Raw genomic sequence first — 25,323 nt, 5'->3', positions numbered from 1 at the left:
GCAGCTCCTGCCCTTCACTGTGTCTCATAATAAAGTACAAGCATAACAACGAACACTCACCATGGAGTCTTTTCTCTCATTTGGCAGCAGTTGCTCTACCTTCAGGCTGCTCTTGAATTATTCCCCAAAACGAACAAATTCCAAACATTTTTTAGATGTCACAGCTTCGATGTAAGATGAGACGAAGCTGATGCCTCAAATTCATCATGAATTCTTTATTTAAATGAACCAAATTTTGTCCATTTATTCACAAAGTTTTGACCCACTCTGAATTTCCAGTATGTTTAATTTTAAGAAGTGATTTTTAATTATAGAATTGTTTCTTTAAAATAGTTGAATAGGCTTGAAAGGCTAAAACTGCAGTACCCACTGTCATCCCCCATGTTGGGAACCTCAGGTCTAAATTATCATGATATGGTATAGCATTAAGACACCCCCCCCATTGCAAAGCCAAAATAAATATATGGACATGAGTGTAAAGTGTAAACACATGTATCCTTCATGTATTAAAATCTATTAATTTAGTCATGTTAACAAAAGCAACACATTCCTAAGAAAATCTGGTGTTTTCCATTTTATTATTAAGCCTCAAATAATGCTGCATATTGTCTTTGATTCCATATTTTCTCACCTGATCAGATCCATTCAGAAAAGACTCAACATTTTTGTTATTGTCTGGTCATGAGTTGGAAGCAGAAAATAAGTGAGAAAAACACTCAAGACTCCTTCAGATGTACATTGGAACACCAGGGATAGTGTCAAAGGAGGCACGTTCACAAGGATGAAGTTGCTGTGTGACATTCAAAACAACCCTACTTTATTAAAAAATTGAACAGTTTGAGATTGTAGACGTTTTTTGACATTTGTATACTTTACTATACAAAGACTTTTTATGGAATATTATACTGTAATGTGGTTTGACATTTTTGTGCCTTAAAATACTATGATGTTTTCTGACACATTTATGACACATAATGACTGATGCTATGCTGTGATGTTTTTTGAAATTTTTATGCCTTCTTATACTATAACTTTTTATGACTTTTTCATGCCCTACTATACTATGACGTTTTTATGACATTTTATGTCTTAGTATATTGTGACGTTTTGTGACTTTTTATGCCTTACTATACTGTAACTTTTTTTATGCCTTTCATGCCTTACTATACTATGGCGTTTTAATACGTTACTATACTATGACATTTTTATGACTTATTATGCCTTATTATACTATGTCATTTTTATGACTTTTTATGCCTTACTATACTATGACGTTTTTATGACGTTTTTATGCCTTACTATACTATGATGTTTCTATGATGTTTTTATGCATTACTATACTATTATGTTTTTATGACTTATTATGCCTTACTATACTATGATTTTTTTATGCATTACTACACTATGACGTTTTTATGACTTATTATGCCTTACTGTACTATGTCGTTTATATATGTTACTATACTATGACGTTTTTATGACGTTTTTATGCATTACTATACTATGACCTTTTTATGACTTATTATGCCTTACTATACTATGATGTTTTTATGACTTTCTATGCCTTATTATACTATGACGTTTTTATGACTTTTCATGCCTTATTATACAATGACGTTTTTATGACTTTTATGCCTTATTATATAATGACGTTTTTATGACTTTTCATACCTTACTACACTATGACGTTTTTATAACTTACTGTACTATGACAGTTTTATGACTTTTTATGCCTTAATATACTATGATGTTTTTATGACTTTTTATGCCTTACTGTACTATGTCGTTTATATATGTTACTATACTATGATGTTTTTATGATTTTTATGCCTTATTATATAATGACGTTTTTATGCCATACTATACTATGATGTTTTGGTAACTTTTCATGCCTTTCTATACTATGACGTTTTTATGACTTTTATGCCTTACTATACTATGATGTTTTTATGACTATTCATGCCTTACTGTACTATGTCGTTTATATATGTTACTATACTATGTCTTTTTTATGACTTTGTATGCTTTATTATAAGATGACATTTTTATGACTTTTTATGCCTTACTATACTATGACATTTTTATGACTTTATGCCTTACTATACCATAACGTTTTTATGACTTTTATGCCTTACTATACTGTGATGTTTTTATGACTTTTTATGCCTTACTATACTGTGATGTTTTTATGACTTTTTATGCCTGTCTTTACTATGTCGTTTGATGCCTTATAATAATATGATGTTTTTATGACCTTCCTTAATAGTAAAATAACATTCCTTAATATAGTATGATGTTTTTCTGCATTTTTATGCCTTACTATACTATGTAGTTTATGAATTTTCTATGACCTTTTATGCCTTAATGTACTAACATTTATTTTCTACTTTTTATACCATACTATACTATGATGTTTTTTGGCCTTGTAATGCCTTACTACTCTAAGATTTTTTATTATGTGTTATGCCTTATTATACTATGAGGTTTTTATGACTTTTTATGCCATACTATACTGTGTCCTTTTTATGCCTTTTAATATACTATGACATCTTTATGCCTTATTATACTATGATGTTTTTTGGCATTTTTATGCCTTACATTATCATTTCGTCTTATGCCTTGCCATACTATGACATTTTCATGACCTTTTATGCCTTAATAAACTATGATGTTTTTTTTACTTTTCATGCCATACTGTACTATGATGTTTTTTGGTATTTTTATGCCATACTATAAAATGATGTTTTTTGGTATTTTTATGCCATACTATACTATGATGTTTTTGAGCCTTGTTATGCTTTACTATACAATGTCGTTTTATGCCTTAATAAACTTTGATGTTTTTTTGACGTTTTATGCCATACTATACTATGACGTTTTTTGGCATTTTTATGCCTTACTATACTATGATGTTTTTTTGATTGTTCATGCCATACTATACTATGACGTTTTTGGGCCTTGTTATGCCTTACGATATCATTTGTCTTATACCTTGCCATACTATGACGTTTTCATGACCTTTTATGCCTTAATAAACTATGCTGTTTTTTTTACTTTTCATGCCAAACTATTCTATGACATTTTTTTGCATTTTAATTCCTTACTGTATCATTTCGTCTTATGCCTTGCCATACTATGATGTTTTCATGACCTTTTATGCCTTAATATACTATGATGTTTTTTTGATGTTTTATGCCTTAATAAACTATGCTGTTTTTTTGACTTTTTATGCCATACTATACTGTGACGTTTTTTGGCATTTTTATGCCAAACTATACTATGACATTTTTTGGCATTTTCATGCCTTAATATATCATTTCGTCTTATGCCTTGCCATACTATGACGTTTTCATAACATTTTATGCCTTAATAAACTATGGCGTTTTTTTGACTTTTTATGCCATACTATACTATGACGTTTTTTGGCATTTTTATGCCAAACTATACTATTACATTTTTTGGCATTTTTATGCCTTACATTATCATTACGTCTTATGCCTTGCCATACTATGACGTTTTCATGGCCTTTTATGCCTTAATAAACTATGGTGTTTTTTTTACTTTTTATGCCATACTATACTATGACATTTTTGAGCCTTGTTATGCCTTACTATACAATGTCGTTTTATGCCATAATAAACTATGACGTTTTATGCCTTAATAAAATAAGGTGTTTTTTTTTAACTTTTTATGCCATACTATACTGTGACGTTTTTGAGCCTTGTTATGCCATACTATACGATGTCATTTGATGCCTTACCATACTATGATGTTTTTATGACTTTTTATGCCTTAATAAACTATGCTGTTTTTTTGACTTTTTATGCCATACTATACTGTGACGTTTTTTGGCATTTTTATGCCAAACTATACTATGACATTTTTTGGCATTTTCATGCCTTAATATATCATTTCGTCTTATGCCTTGCCATACTATGACGTTTTCATAACATTTTATGCCTTAATAAACTATGGCGTTTTTTTGACTTTTTATGCCATACTATACTATGACGTTTTTTTGGCATTTTTATGCCAAACTATACTATGACATTTTTTGGCATTTTTATGCCTTACATTATCATTACGTCTTATGCCTTGCCATACTATGACGTTTTCATGGCCTTTTATGCCTTAAAAAACTATGATGTTTTCATGACCTTTTATGCCTTAATAAACTATGATGTTTTTTTTACTTTTCATGCCATACTATACTATGACGTTTTTGGGCCTTGTTATGCCTTACTACTTCATTTCGTCTTATGCCTTGCCATACTATGACGTTTTCATGACCTTTTATGCCTTAATAAACTATGGTGTTTTTTTTCACTTTTTATGCCATACTATACTATGACGTTTTTTGGCATTTTTATGCCAAACTATACTATGTCATTTTTTTGCATTTTAATGCCTTACTATATCAATTCGTCTTATGCCTTACAATATTATGATATTTTTATGTCCTTTTATGCTTTAATATACTATGATGTTTTTTTGACGTTTTATGCCATACTATACTATGATGTTTTTTTGCATTTTTATGCCAAACTATACTATGACATTTTTTTGCATTTTAATGCCTTACTATATCAATTCGTCTTATGCCTTACAATATTATGATATTTTTATGTCCTTTTATGCTTTAATATACTATGATGTTTTCATGACCTTTTATCCCTTAATATACTATGATGTTTTTTTATGTTTTATGCCATACTATAGTATTACGTTTTTTGGCATTTTTATGCCTTACTATATCTTTTCCTCTTATGCCTTGCTATACTATGACCTTTTTATGACCTTTCATGCTTTAATAAAATATGATGTTTTTTTGACGCTTTTGAGCCTTGTTATGCCATACTATTCGATGTCGTTTGATGCCTTACCATACTATGACCTTTTTATGATGTTTCATGCTTTAATATACTATAATGCTTTTTTAACTTTTTATGCCAAAATATACTATTACATTTTTGGGCCTCGTTATGCCTTACTATAAAATGTTGTTTGATGCTTTACCATACATTGACATTTTCATGACCTTTTATGCCTTAATATACTATGATGTTTTTTTGACGTTTCATGGCGTATTATATTATTGTGTTTTTATGCCTTACAATACTGTCGTTTTTATGAGTTTCTATACTATGGCGTTTTTTTTTGTGACTTTTTATGCCTTACTATACTATGTCATTTCCATCAGTTTTCATGCATTAGTATACTATATCATCTTTAAGCCTTACTTTACTATGTCGTTTATATGCCTTACTATACTTTGATCTTTTTATGCCTTACCATACTATGATGTTTTTATGACTTTTCATGCATTACCATACAATGACGTTTCTATGACTTTTTGGATCTCATGTTTTTAAAATATTTTTATGCCTTTCTCTAATTTGACTTTTCGTGCCTTAGTAATGTCTGATGTTCTTCGTCATACTTATTCGACATACTACAGTATGATGTTGTCGATATTTTCATGACATAGTATATTATGACATTTTTATGCCATACTACATGGTGTGTTTTGACCTGTATGACCTTTTATACTATAGCTTTTCATGATATATTGCGACATCACTTTGACTTTGACTTTTTGTGCCTTTTATGCTTATGATGTTGTTTCACATTTTTATGCAATCATATACTATGACATCTCTTGACATTTTTATGCCATTCTATACTATGACAATTTTAGCCATACCATACAATTACTTTTTTTTTTTTTTTTTTTTTTTTACATTTTATACCTTACTATACTATGACTATTATATGCCTTACTATTTTTTTGGACTTTTTTCTAATCTACTATACTATGCCTTTTTTGTCTTACTATAATGTGATGTTTTTGTGCCTTACTATTCTATGACCTATCATCTATATATGACATATATGTCCTCATATCAAGAGTCATGTTAATATATGTGTCACTTATACAATGATATATTATTACGACATATATTCATCCTCTATGAATATATATGAAGATATAAGTTAATCACATATATGAATTACTCATAGTAAAATGCAACTTTATTAAAACAATATGCTCATTAAAATTCTATATGTTTGAATATTATTTTGTTAATAATTTCTTATTAAATTTAAACATACATGTTCAACCTTTATATTTACATGTATAAAATGAACATATACTGACAGGTTTTGGGATGTATATATATTCATGTAACATATGCCTATGATATAAACAGACATCCTAAAATCCATGTTTCTAATAGCTAGAGATATATGTTTATATATGATATTTTTCCAATTTTTATCAGGTTTCATATGTAATTTTTACATAATTAGGCTATATTTTAAATAATTATGTGATTTTACTTCATATATATTTCCTATACGGAAATTCAACACATGTACATATATTACATTTGTCTATGGGCATTTCTGAATGTAAATTCAGATCTTATACCTTAATAAACAGTTTAGTTGATGGCATTAAAAAGCAAATCTATTTGTTTTGGAGGGGTGGCAGGGTTGTTGTGTCCCTACCAATGTTGAGACCAAACCTACGCCCTTGATACTATAATGTAATAGCAGGGTTCCAGTCGCATTCACCAAGTTGAATTGAAGCCTTTTAATACCACACAGAATGTAATTTGACACTTGTTTTATGGTCAGACCAAACCAATATGACAGATAAAACCCTTGGGTATTTTATCGCCAACACTTTATGTTAAGGGTACATGAATTATCAATAAGTCATGCATGAATTCATGTACCCTTACTGTAAAATGTTACCACATTTATATCACATTTTTGTAAGTACTTCCCAGCAGTAAGCAGCAATGATTCATAAAAATGCAATTAATTAATCATTAAACACAACCTGGACCTGGATAAGCAGCAGAAAATGGACAGAAAGGTTAACCAATTGAAAAATAGCCTATTTATTTAAGGCCCACATATGAATTTTACATAACATCAGAAGTCTGTGGGAGTACTGAAGGTTTTCCAGACAGTCTTTGCAAAAATCACACACAAAAACATTTTATAAGTAACATTGCTGCTGATATTCAGATATGTGGTTAAAGGCTATTTTTGAGGAGTCTATGCTCTTATATGCTTTTCAAGGCTGGCATGTTCCCTCAAGTGTGATGACAAGGTCACAGAATCTGATGAGTTACTGAATAGGATATATTACCTGTTAGCTTAAAGTAGCATAAAGTCTGAAAGTAACAAATCCTTGTGCCAGCACCTCTAAAGCTCACTAATACATCTCGGTTGGTGAAACTGCAGAGAAACCAAAATGTAAAAACGACGGTTTGCCATTTTATGTGTGGTTATTTGCTAACTTCCTGGACACAACACGCAATAAGTTGGCTAAACTCTGGTTGCTGGGCAACTGTTCAACAGCCAAGAGCTAATGGTTGTTTTTACACTTTGGTTTTTGTACGTGATAAACAAACATGTTCATTAAATAGCTTTAGAGGTGTTGGTATGTGAATTTTTTGTATTCATGTAATTTGACAGAGCCAGGCTAGCTGTTCCCAGTCTTTGTGACAGCTTAAGCTAAGCTAACCAGTCTGTAGCTAACATATTTAACGGATGTATGAGTGGTATCTATCAGCTAGCTAATGTACTCTGTCAGAAAGAAAACAATCCAATATTTCCTTTACAGGTGAGAAAAGTGATTTCTTTTGTTCTGCCATACATTAACAGTTTTAATGTAAGTTTGACTCAATTCCTTATGTGTGTTTTTAATTTAAATATTTTTTTTTATATAGCTGTGAGATAGTGAAAAATTATAGAAAACAAAAAGATAGCCTACAACAATACAGGAGTCAAACTTTTCCAGCCACAGTTCAGTTCATGTTCAGTTTAGCTTTTCTCATGACCTTTAGTACTCCACAATACTGTTAGTTTACAAGATACAGTATGGCACACACTAATAATGGACCAATTCAAGACGAAGTACAGGGACATAATCAACATATAGCTATACACAGATTATAGACTTGATACAATTGATGTTTTCTTCTATTTATTGCACTTTTATTTTTACTCTTTTTGCAAAACCTCTAATTGATTCTATCACATCAAACATTTAATTATAACAAAACATTACTGTTCTTTCAGTTTGTTTATCCAGCCGAGAAATGTCTTCACTCCTCTTGTCTTTGCTGACAACCCTCTCATTTAAACCAAAGGTCAAACAGTGTCAAAGCCAAACTCCTTTACATGAGGAGTTTGTTGACTTGATAAGAAAGAAGATCTGACAGCTTTTACCTCAAGTATGTTAAGTCCTTATTTGTGTCGGTCAAGGTCTGGATAATTTGTTTTGATTTAATTCAGTTTGAGCAGCTGTCACACTATGGTGTTTGTCCAATGAGTGTCCTGGAGCTGATTTACCACATGAAGAGTCTTTCAGATGATTTTTTTTTTTGTTTTGTTTTGTTTTTCCAGCTGAACTTGTGCTCTGGCAGCGTTCCTCACATCCACATGGAGAACATTTCAGTTTGACCAGCTTGAGTAAGATGATGCAGTGACATACCAACACAGGTAAACTCAGAGAACGTCTTTTTGAAAAATTCATCCTGCAAAAATAAGCAGTTTAAGATGACTTAGAAGGCTATTTTACAGAAGGAGCTTTAAAGGAGGACAAGAGGCATCCCCCACAAAGCTGTGGTTGTGTGGCCTCTTCCAGACCTCCTCCTCCTCCTCCTGTTCTTCTTTGATCTGTTCACACATCAGCTCTGAATCCCAGCCACAAGCTGGACCAGGAGAGGGAAGCTGGATCCTGAAGTAACATCACGTCTAGGCAGCGAGACCTGCAGGCATGAACAGTGATGTAGAATCTGCATGAATTAATGTAGTTTAGAACGGAGGATCAGTTAATCCCTCTGGTCTGCACTTCATTTAACTGAGCAAGTCTAGTAAATAGCTTGAAACATCTTTGCCTTCCATGTTTTTCATTCTTGTAATGTTTTTTTATGCTTTTAATTTAAAAGTTTTTCTAGAAATTGAAGAGTAGGCGGAAGCCCAGTGAAGGATTTCTCTCCCACGGAAACCACTTATTATACAAACTAACTTGAGGTTTTGAAAACAATCACACTCTTATGCTTTCAAACAGTGATTATTCACTTAATATGATCATGGAAAGGCGTCAGAAAATGTTGACTCTAAGATGTTTCCCTGTTCTTCTAATGCGTAGATACATTGTCATTAATACAGCATCAGCCAAATTAATTAAGCTACATTAACCAATACAAATATATTCAGATAGGGAAAGCATTTATTAAGCATTGTTATAATTAGTGGAGTGATTATTATTAATTATTATTATTCTCTCAGATATTGTTTCTTGCAGGTGTCTTAACAACCTGAGGAGTTTACATTCCACAATTCCACATAAATTGCACATGATGAAGTTTTAAAGGTTGACAATGTTTTATGATTTAGTACGTCTCCACCAGGATTATATTAATGTAAGAGAGGAGCTATATAATAACATTTAGATCCTCATACAGAGAAGTAAAACTGTTTAACTGAACAGTCAAACAGTGTGGAATTAAATGATTTTTTTTTAATCAACCTTAAATTTACTTGAGGTATAAATGAAAGGGAAAAACTGGATGTTAATGGATTTAAATGGGGTTGAATAGGCTGAAGAAGTTGAATAAAGTGCATGAATATAATATAATATAATGTGGTGATGGGAGTAGCAGTACTATCGAATAATCAAAAGCAAGACAGATTTGTAATTTTTGTTGAACAGCAACTACAGGATGGCGGCACATTGGATTTCAATATCATTAAGTGATCTGATTTAGAGCGAGTGAAAAACAGAGTCTGACCCAGTGATGTCAGTTACAAAGAAATATCTACCTGATGTCAAACTGAGTGTTAAACTTCAATTGTTGCTCATTTTGTCAAAAATACATAACGTTACATAAAATGCAGACCATTTGAAACCAGGTTTTCAGGGACTTGAAGGGAAATAAAATGAGAAAGCTCAGTGTTAAGAGGATAAAGTTTATTGTGATGTTGAAAAATCAAACCCTGACTTGTGGTGCAGTAATAGTAGCATCAATTTAAAGATGACGATGGATTTCATTACACTCAAATTACATCCTTACCTGTGTGTGTGTGACTGCTTTACTCATACCAGAAGTTATATGGCGTTATTACCGCTCTCTGTGGGGAAACAGAGAAACCAGTTCAGTATGGAGAGGATAAAATATCTTTCACATTTTAACCAGCAGGTGGCAGTGTTACATAAAACCAACAGTTGTCTCCTTAAAGGCAACTACAGCTGCAGAATTAAAACACCCCTCTGATGTGTTTTTTTTTTTTTTTTTTTTTTTAACTTGGACAGGTGTCACTATCAATTCTCTTGAGTGACAAGATAAGAAAAACATCCCATTTAAACTTCATGTACTGTTTGATGAATCCCCCATTTTCTCTCTCGGGCTAATATTTCATGTACATCTGCCTCTTTCTCTCTCTCCTCCTCTTCCTCGACTCATTATCCCTCTCTCCTCCCCTCCGTCTTGTCCTCCCTCTCCGGTCTCTAGGTTGATAATGGCTTCTTCCTCCCAGTCATTTTGCATATACGAGCTAAGAGGCGACTGTGTCCTGGCTGATAGGGTGGCTGTGATTCATTTAGACAGGCTGGCAGCAAGCTGTGTAAACAGCCATTAGTAATTCATGACTCTGTCCAGCATCCCCAGGCTTCAATTAACCCTTGCTATTGGTGCATTCTTCCTCTCTGTCACCCATCTCTCCCTCATTGCTTTTTATCGTCCGTCCTCCTTCATCTGTATTCTCCCGTCCTTCCTGCATCTTCACTGTTTTAATCATTCTCTTTGGGTCCAAGTGCAGTTGTCATCTTGTCCAATCAAAAAAAGAAAAATCTCATTGGTAACAGAAGTGAGCAAAAGCAGCCGAGCAGGTGGTGTATAACTTCCATCTAATGTATGCAAATTAATAGCTTGTGCATGTGAAATTATGCAAGAAAAAAAAAAAAGGAGGGACGTTTTAATTTCAAGCTGCTGGCGGGATGTGTGGTATGGCAGCAGGAATCAGATGAAGTCTTTGATGTGTAGTTTCTCATTACTGTATTGACATTTAAAGGAAAGGAAAATTAAGAACAAAAAAATTTATCATAGTGGAATAAAATCTTGACAGGACCAGGATCATATTCAAAGACAGAGACACTCAGGCCTGTGATCAGATTGATTTCTTAATAAGTTTAGTGGCACTTGCTTTGTTTTGTTAGCCTGTATCTCATTTCAGGTGTAATTGCACTGCAGCTTTTATTTTTTGTTGTGTACCAAGCTGTCACTGTTAAAAAGCATCCACAAACTATCCTGAAATGGATTTGGAAAAGTAATAAACTGACTGACTATTACTGATTTGGTGTTTCTATATTGAAACAGCAACAAATCAGGTGAAGAATGTGTTATGACTTGTCCTGGACTCGCCTGTCCTTACTCCAGATTTAAGTGCTGGAAAGATTAGCTGGTTAATCAGTTAGTCCGGTGTTTCCCAACCTTTTTTTGGCTTGTGACCCTTTAAAGCAAAGCCCATGTCACAGGTTGCACACATCTGTGAATAGCGAGCAGTTTATCCAAAGAGCAACCTTCCCCAATCAGCCTGACTCCTTTTCAACTGTTTATTTGATGGCTGCAGAGGACAAATGGTTTGTGCAGCAGTAATACGTTTTTTTGTTTTCCTGCAATCGCTCAGATTGATTTCAATCAGAAGAAAATCCACAGCAATTTTGAAAATAATAATCAGAATATATAATTGCCAGATTGATGACATGCTGCCACCTCTATTATGCTGCATGGACAAAAGTATTTGGACGCCTTAACATCAAACCCATATGTGAATGTAACATCCCATTCCAAAATGGCAAGGAAATGTCAGATTTTTTATAACCTGACTGGAGGCCTTAACTTCCATTCAGGGAGGTCAAATTCAAAGTCAAAAAAACTATTTCTTGATGGGTTTGAAAAGGACCTGCACCAAACTGTAGCCATAAAGTTGAAAGCACACCATTGTCTAAAACACCATTGAATGTTGTAGTTTAGAGATGTATGAGGACGTGTTTGGTCTTACTGTCTCCCAGCAGCTCCTCAGACATCAGACTGTCCTGGCGGTTTCCGAGGACGAAGGCCAGGAAGGAGAGGATGAGAGCATCCAGGATGCCCATGATGGCCAGGATGTAGGCCCAACGCACCGAGCAGGCTCCCAGTGTGTACTTGTCCGTCTGCTCGCCACACATCCGCTTCACCTCATCACTGTCCCAGCCATCTGGGTAGATCATGCAACCCAGGATCAGACATGTACCTGGATCAGGAGGAGAGAAAAATAGGTTAGTGTTTGTAGATGACTTAATGGCTACCGAGGGAGGGCCTTGTTCTGGATTCGGAACACTGTGTACAGCATAAAACACATCAGTATTTATAAAAAATGCATAAGACTGAAGGGTGCAGTACTAAGTGTAAAAACATTGTGCATAGGGGAGGTGTTGTGGAGGTGTTGTGGAGTTTCAGTCGCAGTTTAAGCTTGAAGTATAGTTCAAGATGAGAAATGCTTTACTAAAATATTGTTATTTTTATTTATTGTAATTTGATTCATGATGATTCAGGTTACGGTTTGAGTGCCAATACTAACAGACACATAAAAGAATATTATACTGTACTAACATACTCTCTCTATTTACCCCAGAGCAGTTGCTATAGGGAACAAGCTCAACCAACTCTCAACCAACTCAATTAAACAATTAAAATTGTTATTTAATTAAAAAAACATATCCACATATTTGAATTAAGGAAGAAAATAGACAATACAGCCAAACATGGTTAAAAACTGGAGTACTTAGCAAGTGAGCAGGAAATTTGAAATAGGCTAGTTAGCTAAGTAACAAAAAAATTAATGGTGAAAAATTCAAAATAGTTAGTCATGTATAAACTGTTGAAATACAGTAGTTAGCTAAAAGTAATGAATAAAATAGTTGATATAATTAGCCAAAAGCACAGAGTTAGCAGTTGAAATAGATTGAAACTTAAAGCTGCCAATCCACGTTGTAGTAGTATGAGTGCAAACTTGCTCAAACCTAAATATTGACAATTCAGTTGCATTAAACATTACTGTTACATGGCTGACACAGCTGTGGAGGTATGTCAGAAAAAAAACAGACTGGGAACCACAGCTCTATGAGAAATAAAATATATATTAGAGATTTTAAAAAGAAGAGAAAGATGCAAGAGTAAAAGATTAAAATGAAAAGAGGGGACAGCAGTGCAGAGACAGGACAGAGAGGTGAAGAAGAAGGCGGAAAGACAGAATATGTTGCCACATGTCACAGCACCATGTGGTGAGTCGGGCTGCCTTCATTAGCCGTCTGCTGCATGGCTGACAATGACAGACTGAGCTGTTAGAGAGCGGAGTCATCTAACAACACTTTTGCTGCCAGTAGAGAGCCGTTTTCACTTTCACACTCACTCACAGTCATTCGAGGCAATCAAATCATCTGTGGGTCTCAGAGGTCTGTATTTATTTGTTGACAGTGCTGCTAAGAGATTGTCAGAGGTTTTGTGAATCAATGTTATTTTAATTTGCACCTTTGTGATGGCCAATTTGAGTTTTAGATAATGAAAATTAGGATGTTTTTTGGAAAGGGAGGATGCTTTGGATGTTTGATGGTTAAGACCTGGAGTTTGTCTAAGGTTAAAGGGGCACTCCACTGATTTTACACATGGCATCTGATATCTGTGGCTTCAGGGGAGCTTTCCAAAGTCTGAGAAAATAACCCTGATGATGACTGTACATTTTTAACAGAAAGCCTGCAGGGTGTGGAGTCTGAAAGAGGTTCAGGGTTTATGGGAATTGTAGGATTGGTGATTTGGGACCTTTTTTTTATTTTGAATTCAGTCCGTTGCCTGGGTCAAGGGGATGGGATGACAGATAACTTGGATGTGATGTTGCAGCTATAAAAACATCTTAGATTGGAAGTGTAAACTAAATAATATAGCTTCAATAGAGAATTGAAACAAGCTTATACAGAATCTATTGTAGGCTTATATGATTCAGACAGTGTGAAATATGACGATTTTAACAATTTTAAAACTATCAAAACAAGGAAACCTTTATGTTAAATGATATGTATGGTCATAAATGTATGGTAATTTTATTGTATGATTGTGTAGTATATTTTAAAAGGCCAATCTAGGGATGGGCAATGTTTAGTTTTAAGTATACACTCACTCGTATGGCAGCAATGCAATCCTGCAGATACAGACCAGGAGCTTCAGTTCAGAAACGCCTTGTTGTTGAAAGAGGTCAGAGGAGAACGGCCAGACTGGTTGGAGCTGACAGAAAGGCTACAGTAACTCAGATAACCACTCTGCACTACAACTGTGTTGAGCAGGAAAGCATCTCTGAATGCACAACACGTCGTACCTTGAGGCAGATGGGCTACAACAGCAGAAGCCACATCGGGTTCCACTCCTGTCAGCCAAGAGCAGAAATCTGAGGCTGCAGTGGCCACAGGCTCAGGTGAGGACTGATCTCCTTGTGTTTGATCATTTTGCACCTATTTTTACTCGTTTAGTGTCTCTTTGTGGTTGTTTTGTGTCACTTTTTACTCGTTTTGCATCTCTTTGGGGTCATTCTGCATCTATTTTTAATTGTTTCATGTCTCTGTCGTCTTGTAGTCATTTTGTGTTAGGTCATACTCGTTGCGTGTCTCTTGCTGGTCACTTGATGTGACTTTGTACCCACTTTGCATCTCTTTGTATTTGTTTTGCGTCTAATTTTATCCGTTTTGTGTCACTTTATAGTCAAATTCCGCCCCGCAGTTGTTAGATTTAGGTTAAGGACTGAGGTCATATAAGGCATGTAGTTGTGATGATAGGAGCCACTGTGTGTATTATGTCATTCAAGGTCCTTACAAGTACAGAGGCAGTATATCAGGTTAGCATACTAATGTGAGCTTCCAGCAACTAAACAGATGGATAATCTCCGGAAATGTCAGAGACTCTTGCCCCTCCCTCCGTTACACTCCCATTCAGTTTGGCATATTACCCTCCTCTCCCTTTTGCTCTCTTTGTGGCCACTACAATAAGAGAGAGTGGTACAGCAGTGAGGCAGAGACCTTTACATACAGTCCATGTAAGAGACAGAGGAGGAGCAGAGATGTCCTGGGTGTGCACCCTCCCTCCTCTCTCATGTCTGTTTTTTTCTCATTCATGAGTCAAATCCTTCTCACAAATTGTATCAATAACAGCAGCAACAAGCTACTGTAATAATAACCAGTATTGATGCAAAAGCCCTCTAATCCATATCCTTCGCCTACATTTCCCAGAAGGCGGTGAGTCTATTGACTTTCCCTCTGCCTTCCTGAGTTTGGAGATCAATTTTTTCAGAGCAAAGGAGAAAAAGCAGTTTAAAGCAGCTGCAGCAGACTGTTGTGAATACATTTCTTTATATTATTTTTATTAGACTAAACACCCTGTTGCAAATGTATTTTTGACTCACTGCCGCTTTTTGTTGCACAATAGAGACAAAGTGCTAATCAGGAATGTCATTTTTATTTGTTTTCCTGTATTTTTTTCATCTGTTTTTAACGCAGCTTCCATTCTTTTTTTTTGTCAGATCCTAACTTACAATACCTGCATGACAGAATCTGAATTCTTGGCTGTTCTGATCTGTAGGAAATGTTTTTTTCATCTACTCAAAACTCTAAATTTTTACCATGTCTTTTTACCAACGTGTAGTAGTGTTGATTTCTTTTTATTCATATTAGAGGATTTGGTTCAGTGCACACACGTCCCTCCTGTGTAAACAACCTGCTCCTGCAGGCTTTTCAGCTCTAATATTAATAGAATGAGCTGAACTGCACATCATCTCAATGGAAAATCTTCCCCGCAGAGTTTGAGTAGAAGAGAAATACAGGAGATCAAAGAGACACTGGTTTGTCTTTCTGACTCTCATCTGAATTCCTCAATATGTCCATTTGGGTGGTTCAGGCATCAGCTTCCAGTAGCTGCAGGTGTGATGTCACAAAAGCAAAAGTGTAAGTGTAACTAAAGCCAGATATGCAGCATAAAAGTACATAAGAAATATAATGTAAAATTCCACTTCTTCTCACTGACCAATCTTATTATAATCCTTTCAGCTTCAATACCTAAACAGTTCCTGTAATTGCACTTTGTTTCCTGTTTTAAAAAATGTACTGAATCTAATCTTTTTTTGCTGCCATTATCTGCAAAGATGAAAAGATGAAACAAAAATAATTTCTATCCCCAACACTGTCTCTAAAATAGGCTGAGGCCGATCTTTTATCATTTGCAAAATTGTTTTGTTTTTGGGCTTGCACAGAGTGTCGTGTAGCTACAACAATCCTACAAATGGCATGCAGCTACAGTAAAACGTGCAGTAACAACAGGGGTAAGCCAATGGGATCAGCTTCTTCATCTCCTGATAAATAAATTCCCCTCATCTCAACATCAATTCAGCCTGCGCTGCTACAGAGCGAACGCAGCAGCCTGTGCACAATCCCTGCCATAAATAATAAAAGATATTATGAAACCCTCAGACGAGGAATCATGTCAGCTCATTTCGAGTCTTCAAATGAGTGATGCTCTCAAAACGCACAAACTAAAAGCTCAGGGTTTCATTTATATTGGCATAAAACAGCATTCAATGCTTCAAATGATTTAGGTCGACCGAAAAATCGAGCTCGCTGGCTGTGTAGAAACGTTCAGAAACGGGTTTCTAGAATGAAAGCTTCATTCAGGATTGTAGTACTACTGTAGTAAAGTTGATTCTGGACTCCTGAGAGAAACTCTCCACCGCAGAGAGAGGAGGAGGTCAATTACTGAACACTGTTACATCTCACCCTCTCGTGTCTGGTAACTGGGGAGGCTTTAGATCACGCATATTTCTTTCTTTGATCAAGTCGTTTTTGAAGAGCGGAATTATTCTGGATTCCTAGACAGTAGTGGATTGGTTTGGTTTTGCATACATGTTTTTCATTAATAATAACAACTGAAGTAAAGTTGAAGTCAAGCCAATTAAAAGTGTTGGAATGGTTAGTGGATTAATTGATTAGTTCAGGGACACTATTTTGAGAGTTAATTAATCCATAAACTTAACTGCCTCTGTTGCCCCAGTAACCACACCCAGCAGTGATGACATAACAGTGTACCAACAAACTCTGGAGTACACTTCTACATCACTGCAGCAAAAACAAGATTTTCAGTTGGTGTTAAGTTGCTGTTTAAGTTATTTTATTTGGTAAAAATAACAAGTTTCAGCTTCGCAAATCTGGAGATTTTTCTTTGTTTTAAATCTTATAAAACATTAATTTAATATTTTTAGTTTTTGGACTGTTTGTCAACAATTACTAACCAACAATTTCATCTGTAAAGAAAACTGTATTTGTAGTGAATGAGCAACAAGTAGCTCACATTTAGCTGGTCACAAGCTTTTCCAGCTTCATGTCTTCAAAGTTCATTCTTGACCTAGAAAATAGACAAAACGATCCAACCTCAAGGTCCATTTAGCTGTTCTGGAGCTTTTGATCATAGCACCGGATACTTGACACTTGATCTACAACATCTCCAGGAAATAGTGATGTCATTTGATGTGATCAAAAGCTCTAGAGGAGCATTAAAGAATACAGCAATGCCATTAACAACTAAACACTACAAACAACAGCACTGCCATGGATGTGTAACAACAACAACCAAGTTTTAGCCATCCTAAATAAAAAAAAAACAAAACTATATTTCCTGAGCCTTTGATTGAAGCCACTTTCCTGACTTTGGTTCCATCCACCAGGAGAGAAACCAACAAATGCAACACACGACTAAACCAGTTTTCATTGTAAAAGAAAAGACCCTAAAAATAATTTGAAAGACACAAAAATCACATAACAATTCTATATATAGTGGCTTTGATTATCTCTCATGCACTTATATTTCCTTTATTAAATTTGGGGCATTTCATTATTGCATTATTCTTTTCTATTTTCCTTCTTTCCTCTGTTTTAGTGTCATTTCCCTCTGTTTTGACTGACCTCACGTCCCTGTTCATGCTGTTAAAATGTTCTTATTTAAAGCCCTTAGAATTGGCTCTGTGTTTGAAAGCTGCTCTACAAATACATTTTTACTTTCCCTGCTTAAAATACTGCTTTAGGAGGCCCTGCCAGGCTGCACATTTACACATCTGTGTGTTTAAGTTTGCATGTGAATGTGTGTGCTGCTGCTGCTGCTGCTGTCAGATTGTTGGAGGTTTGGATCTCTCGTCTCCCATGGGTGCCCACTCATCATAGTCCTCCTGACTCTACACATCCATGACAGTGCTGAGGGAACTGATTACGGAGATAGGACGGTATAATATGTAGTTCAGCTCACTATATGATATCCTGTCATTACACATATCTTATTATTTATTGATACTCAAAGGGAAATTATGTCACCACATGGGAGTCAAGAGTCGCATAGAATAAGTTTGCCATTAAAAAGTTTTTCAAGCATCTTCTTACTGATTTTGAAAGCCCTTGATTTCTCTCTCTCTCCACACCCACCCACCCACACACCCACCCACACACCCACACACACACGCACACACACACACACATACACACACACACACACACACACACACTTTCTCTCTCCTTGAAGGTTTCCCATCTGACAGCTGTTTGGCAGCGACCCCAGGGACAATCAGAAGAGGAGGTGTCATAATCTAGACTCCTGTGTCCAATCCCCCTCCCCACACACACACATCAAGCCACTCATTATTATGGTGCATTTCACAGGCCCAGCTGCTGCTGTCTACTTTGTTCGATTCATGTTCTTTTAAACATCACGCTTATTGAGGGAGTGTGAGTGCAGCTGCAGGTGTGTTTGTGTGTGTGCGCATGAGTGGTGGAGGGCTGGAGATACAGGGAGTAAGGCAGAGAGCTCATACTGTATGCACTGTGCATCAGCATCAAGGTGGACCATGGCAAATTATATTAATGGGAGTTAATTGGGGCGGAAACTGGCAGATGCAAGAAGGTATGAGGACAAAATACCTCCCCCTGCTCTCTCTCTCCACCCCCCTGCCCTGATCCCTTCTGCTCCACAGAGGACTGAGTGAGCATGTGTTTGCGTGTGTGTGTGTGTGTGTGTGTGTTAGCTGAAAGATAAGGCAGAGGGAAGGGAGTATTATTTTCAACACGAATCCTGCTGCATACCACCCTCATTAACACCTCTTGTATTAGGTCCACCGATTCACAGGCTTTGTCTGTGCTTTCGATCACCGGCACAGCTGATTAATGGGCTGCTGTCAAGTCACTTCACTTCACTTCACTTCACTTCCAGTCTTTGTGTTTCACATGTTGCATGATGCATAAGATGTGAGAAAATGGAAAGATGAATATGAACGTGTGGGTATCAACTAAAACTACACTTCAATCACAGTTTCTACTCTATGTAGCATGGTAAATAGCAGGATTATAGTGTAAACCCCAACACCACTTAATCCAGGGGAAAAAAGAAGGAGCACTGCATGCAATGTGTAAAGCCTACCAATGAGCTGTCAGTGAGCAAGATAAATGTAAAGTAATATCAGTATACTGACAGTTAGTGACTGTGGACTCAGCTCGTGAAAACCTACCAGTATATTATCTTATTATATTAGGATTTTTATGAACATTGGCATCAGCAACATGCTTCACTCAGCGCTTCATTAACAAGCCAGGAGATGAAAGCACATCAGCTCTCACATCAAATAGTAATGGTACCACGGCCAGGAGTGTAAAATAGGTCTGATGATAGACTAACAATAAAAACTGTGGCATGTAATTACATAAAAAATGTCATTAATCCATCTCTCCACTGTAATGTATGAGTAAATATAGAGCAAAAAACAACAAAATGTGTACAAAGAGAATTTTGATTAATTAGAAACACATATTTATTTATTTAAAAGGAGTTTTTGCTATTGCTACATAGCCAACTTTAGCATTAACAGCTTTTTACTTAGTAGTCTAGATGAAATGTTGTGAGTTCATCAAAAATTATTCCTTTACTCGACAAAAGCTGTGTCCAGTGGTGGAAAGCAACGACAATATCAACTCTTCTTTTCCTTCTATTTCTATCACTTCTTTTCTGCTACTTAAGTTAGCATACTAACCAGTTGCTGCAGCCTCGTAACTTTCCGATACCGAGTCACTGTAGCCTCCAGTCTTCCCTTAAGAAGTGCGCTGCTAAAAAGGACATACTATAACATCTTGTCTTGTAAATGCAGCGATGGCTGAAGCACTTGTCAAGAATGGGTAAGGAAGTAAACAGTTGTTAATGCTAATGTTGGCTATGTAACAATAGCAAAACTTACAAACAGCTAAAAAAATAAAATAAAATAATGTTTTTTTTTTCTTACTTTCTTAATAAAAATGTAAATTCATGTTTCAATTTTTTGGTATGTCTTTATTTTAAAAAGGTCCTATAGTTTTCTAAATGTTTCGTAAAAAGAAAGTGATTTATAACTGTAATATCTGTTAAGGACAATTGCCATATATTTCCAGTAAATTTCCTTGGTAAATAACAAAATGAAAACATCAATGAAAAACATGACAGCATCAACTGTCTAAACCAAATTTAAACTTTTAAGCAAATGGACAATTGACATGGCAAAATATAAATGACATCAATTTAGCAAGAAGCTAAACTTCCCTTCCCTTCTCTTTTCACAGTGTAATCCTGACAGGGAGCTGTCCATTCACTGTGGTGCTGAAATGTTAACGAGTGGATGTGGTGAAGGCTGTTTTCAGCCTCAACATTTTTGCTATGATTTAGACACTGACTGGGGTCACTCGGGGCCACCCAGGCTGAAACAAAGAGACCTTCTGCATGCCCTTGTTTCTTCCCTCTTCACCTTCTATAACAAACAATGCCATGTTGCTGTTGTCATTGTGGATCATAAGGAGGGAGAAGGGGAACGAGAGGTGAGGAAGATAAAGCAAAGATGAAGTGACAAGACAAGAGTGAAGAGAAGAAGGAGAGGAAGAAAGAATAAAGACAGGAAATGAGGAACAAATAGTAGAAGAGACAGGTGGTTGGTGTATGTAGCTCAGGCTTAAAATAACATTAGTGGCTGTGTGGTGTTTGTTTGTGAGGATGTGTAACATTACAGGAAAACAATTAGGAATGAGGATGAGATGATTAGAATCATTAGATATCGGGAGAGAGTCTGAAAATCGGATATTAATATGAGAAGATATATGTGTGATCTATGTTTGTTTCACTCATGTGTCAATTTCAGGTGTGGGCTGAGACGACAAGGCAGAGGGGGAGTGAGCACTGGAGGAATGAGGCAGGAACAAGGGTTACAAGATTGGAATCCCAATGCCCCTCATCTGAGACATGAAGGGAATGAAAGTTGCTGTTTAAAAATGCAGCTCCAGACAGAGCACGCTCCTCCTTCAGAGAATAGCACACAGACAGAGAAACCACACTTCAGAGACATAAAGCAGACTCACTTCAGTCAAGTCAGGGGGAAAAAAGACTAGCTAATCCACTTTTTATTTATGCACTATAGGATGCCCTCCACCATTGGGCTGTTCTCATTCAGTTTATTGGAAAGCAAAGTAAAATTTTACCCAGTGTCAAACACAAGGTAGTTTGGGGACGGTCCCTTGAGAAGGGAGAGCTATAAAATTGATTGAGGATCAAATTTACAATCTAATCATCTCTGAGCAGAGGGAGGCGCAGCAGCTCAGGCCTGTTCTGAGAGCAGGCCAAACACAAGTGCAAGAGTTACTATATTATTAGTGCTTTATCAACATCAAGGGAGAAACAGCTGACTTTGATTCAAGGTCATACACACCTTCATTTAAACCTAATGTAATAGTAGAAACTCGGCAGAGGGTAATTGACCCCCCCCCCCCGGTTCTATATTAATACTGTGAAAATATCAAAGTGCTCGGTCCACAGAGAAATGCACACAGCCTGTAATCAGACACTGAGCCTTAAAACCAGCTGTCAGGACTTCTGTAACTTTGTGATGTCACAACAAAGCAGTCACCGCCCTCAGCCATGCCCCAAGCCCAGTTCAACCAGACCCACCATCCAACCTTGAAGGATTTGGTTTGTTTGGCATGTTTTCCTGAAATCTGCCATATTTTATTCGATCAATCAGAAAGTCAGTCAGCCAATCAGTGGAGAGGCTCAGAGCCTCCTCTCTTTTGATTGGCTCATGACCTGTTGTTACTGGAGCTCCAGAGAGAAGCCTGAGGGAGGAGATATAAATGAGATGGTTTTTGGTTCTTAAAACCACAAATATATCTTGTTATCGATCAAAACTTAAAATAAAACACTGGAAAAGTGTAAAACATGTATCCTTCAAATCAAACCTGTAAAAGGCTTGTATATATTAACCTGGCTTTATAATACATAATATACATGTCCCACGGTAAAAGTTAGCATTCCCCCTAGTCCATGATCCAAGTAGAAGACATAGAAATAAACATAGGGAGTGTAGGGAACAAAAATGAATAAGGGAAAGATCATTGCTCTTGCAAAGCAGTGAAGAGCTAATTATAACTTGGATGATAAGAATGATAAGAAAAAATATAAGATCAGACATAATCCTGTTTAGCTGCTTAGCTCATACACTTGGACAACCATGACCAATATGAGTTATGTTTTACTGTTCCTATATTCACATCTGTTTTTCAAATAAAGTTCAAGAGAAAGAGCTTTTAGTACGAGGACTCATTAATAAGTCTCTATTATTGTAAACTAAGCCAACATGGTTTAACTATGTAGTAGCATCTAAGACCGGCTTCCACACAGTGGGAAGATGTTACACAGGGGATGTGCTGCTGTGAACAGAGTTTATTTTTAACGTAGCTTGTAACCCAAAATATAAAGTGCTCCCTTAGTTGTGTCAGTGTTAAGTTAGTTAGCCAGACACGCTAAGTGCTGTGTTTACTGCAGTGACTGTTTAAACCTTTCCTGTTTTCAGTTTTAGAAAGGCTAAAAAAAAAGAAAGAAAAAAAGACACCATCCTACAAACTCTTTAAATTACAGCAGAGTAAAAATAAAAAGAGTAAAATAACAGTATTTGCTCTTGATACACCCCAACGCACATACCACCTCAACATGTGGAGAAACCCATTAAAGCTTGACATGTGATTGGACAATTGCTGTTAAGAGGAAGGCGGATGAGGATACTCCTTTCGAAGAAAATGTTAAATGATATAAGTTCATGTAATGACAATGACAATGGCTTGAAGCCTCATAGTGTATGATGATGTGAGAAAAAAGCCTGCACAAATGTAATGCTCACAAGTGTGTAAGCAAATGAGGATTATTTTAAGATACCTCCAGTGGCCCTTTTTAAAAACCCCTCAGCAAAGGCAGCACCGCAGAAACAAAGCTTTTCTTCTTTTTGTGATAATCTGCATAAAAGTTATTATGATAATCCTCCTGGGCAGAGGTATTGTTCTCCTCCTTCTGATGCTTCCTCTCATGCATGAGGCCCCCTGCTGCCTTACAGTACACAGGAGACAATTTCAGAAGTTGCATCCAAACACTGATGCCGCCTCAGATTTTGTAGCGCGTCTTGTTTGAAGTCAGTCCTAGTTGGAACACTCTTCTCCTTCTTCTGAGTTTTCAAACCAGCTCTAATCAAAGTTTCCTCTGATTTCTTCGGAGCACAAAACATGTTCGGGACTGAAAGGTCGCTCCCTACGTTGAGGATCCAATCAGCACTTGGATTGGGGGGGGGGGATGCTGCATCGCCATGGAGACGGGCTGCCTGCAGTCGCTGCTCCAGGTGATATGTGGATTTGTACGGATGACTACAAGTGTCAGGACTACACCAACACCGGTGTTCTGTGGTGTGAATGTGTCACAAAAAGTCTCTCTTGTTTTCTCCCTCCACCCCCCTTCGATTTCGTCTCTTCTGGTGAATAAAGCCCCGCCATATGTCCAAACCCTCCGGAGCAGTCTGCACACTCATATGAGCAACATATCCTCACACATGAGCATAATCCGAAGCAGATTTTGTTCTCTGGAAGTACAGGAGGACCCCCCTGTTTTTCCTCCAACAAACCTATGTGGGGGGGTGGGTAAATAGAGGGTGATTTAGAACAGGTGTTCCCATTAATTAACAGCTCCCACTGCTGAACCTGAGGAGTAAATCTGCCAAACAGGCTCCACTCTTCATCCGAGACAGGAGAAAAACACGTGTTAAGCCTTGTATGGCCGCTGTCAGTAAAGCTAAAATCCCCCTACAGTGATCGTGTTTGTGAAGCTCAATACTGCCATGGCTCAGCGGCGGGCATGTGAGGTGAGAGGCAAGGAATAAAACAACAGGAACACATTTTTTTTCTCTTCTCAGTTGGAGGGTAAGGAAAAGCCCAGAGAGAAGCCCAGACAGATTTCATTTGGAACAATCGATCCGCTGAATGTTTGATTCACAATAATCCCAGGTATGTTACATGTGCGATCAATCGCCATATCATCTAAGTGCTCTCTCTTCTCTTAGCTCCCTCAGACGTGGTGACAGCGTTCTTGAAGTGGTAGACAACTTTGGCAGTTCTTCTGAATCTTTAACGGTTGTCCTTATTTTCTCTCCAAAACCGTCTGCCTTTGAAGTCGGGCCGAGGGGATTGCTCTACTCCGTTTCAGTAACTTCTAATGTGTCTCTGATCTGTGGTGATGGCAGAGAGTACATGTTCCCCTCTTCTTTTTTTTTTCCCTTTCTTTCAAGCCTTCCCCTCCTCTTCTCTGACTCCCTCTCTTTCTGCAGCACTGAGCTCTAATGACTGATGATGTGAGGGGAGGAAAAAAAAAAATTCAGAGCACTGTCTCACTGAGGCATGAAAGGCGAAACGCAAGCTGGTATGAATGGGGACAATGGCGGCATGTTGAGCTGTCCCTCCGATGGGTCAGTCGGTAGAAGCTCCTGTTGACTACGCAGCCTAACCACAATGTTCTGGAGCTTTTGACCTTGTTGCACAGTCTCCTCGGGCAGATGGAGTTGTGGATGTTGGAGTACTTAAAGGACTTCTGGGGTGGCTGTGGCTCAGGAAGTAGAGCAGGTCGCCCATTAATACGAACAACGCCGTGCGATCTCTGGCTCCTCTTGTCCGCATGACGAAGAGTCATAGGGCAAGATACTGAACCCCAAATTGCCTCCAGTATGTGTGAGTATGTGTCTATAGGTGAATGTGACTTTGAGCGGTCAGTAAGACTAAAAAGCTGCTATATAAGTGCCGTCCATTTACATTTACCAGTTCTCATCTAAGCGCCTCACAGGGTTTATTTAGTAGCTGTTCTGACAAAGTGA

General features: G+C 36.8%; 1 protein-coding gene across 2 annotated transcripts in view; it reads right to left on the bottom strand.

The window, feature by feature from the left end:
- Positions 1–6,583: 6,583 nt before the first annotated feature.
- The window catches only part of lhfpl3 (LHFPL tetraspan subfamily member 3), a 38,785-nt gene continuing 20,045 nt past the window's right edge, over positions 6,584–25,323 (bottom strand). For both annotated transcript variants that reach the window (XM_056367005.1, XM_056367006.1), the window contains 3 exons: positions 12,088–12,318; positions 10,101–10,158; positions 6,584–8,792 (listed from right to left, as the gene is read on the bottom strand). In XM_056367005.1, coding sequence (XP_056222980.1) covers positions 10,136–10,158; positions 12,088–12,318 — 254 coding nt within the window. In that variant the 3' untranslated portion in view covers positions 6,584–8,792; positions 10,101–10,135. The remainder of the gene's footprint in view (positions 8,793–10,100; positions 10,159–12,087; positions 12,319–25,323) is intronic.

Source organism: Seriola aureovittata, chromosome 22 (assembly GCF_021018895.1).
Source record: "Seriola aureovittata isolate HTS-2021-v1 ecotype China chromosome 22, ASM2101889v1, whole genome shotgun sequence".
Lineage (NCBI taxonomy): Eukaryota > Metazoa > Chordata > Actinopteri > Carangiformes > Carangidae > Seriola > Seriola aureovittata.
The sequence above is the reverse complement of the archived record's forward strand: the minus strand, read 5'-3'. Positions and strand labels throughout refer to the sequence as shown.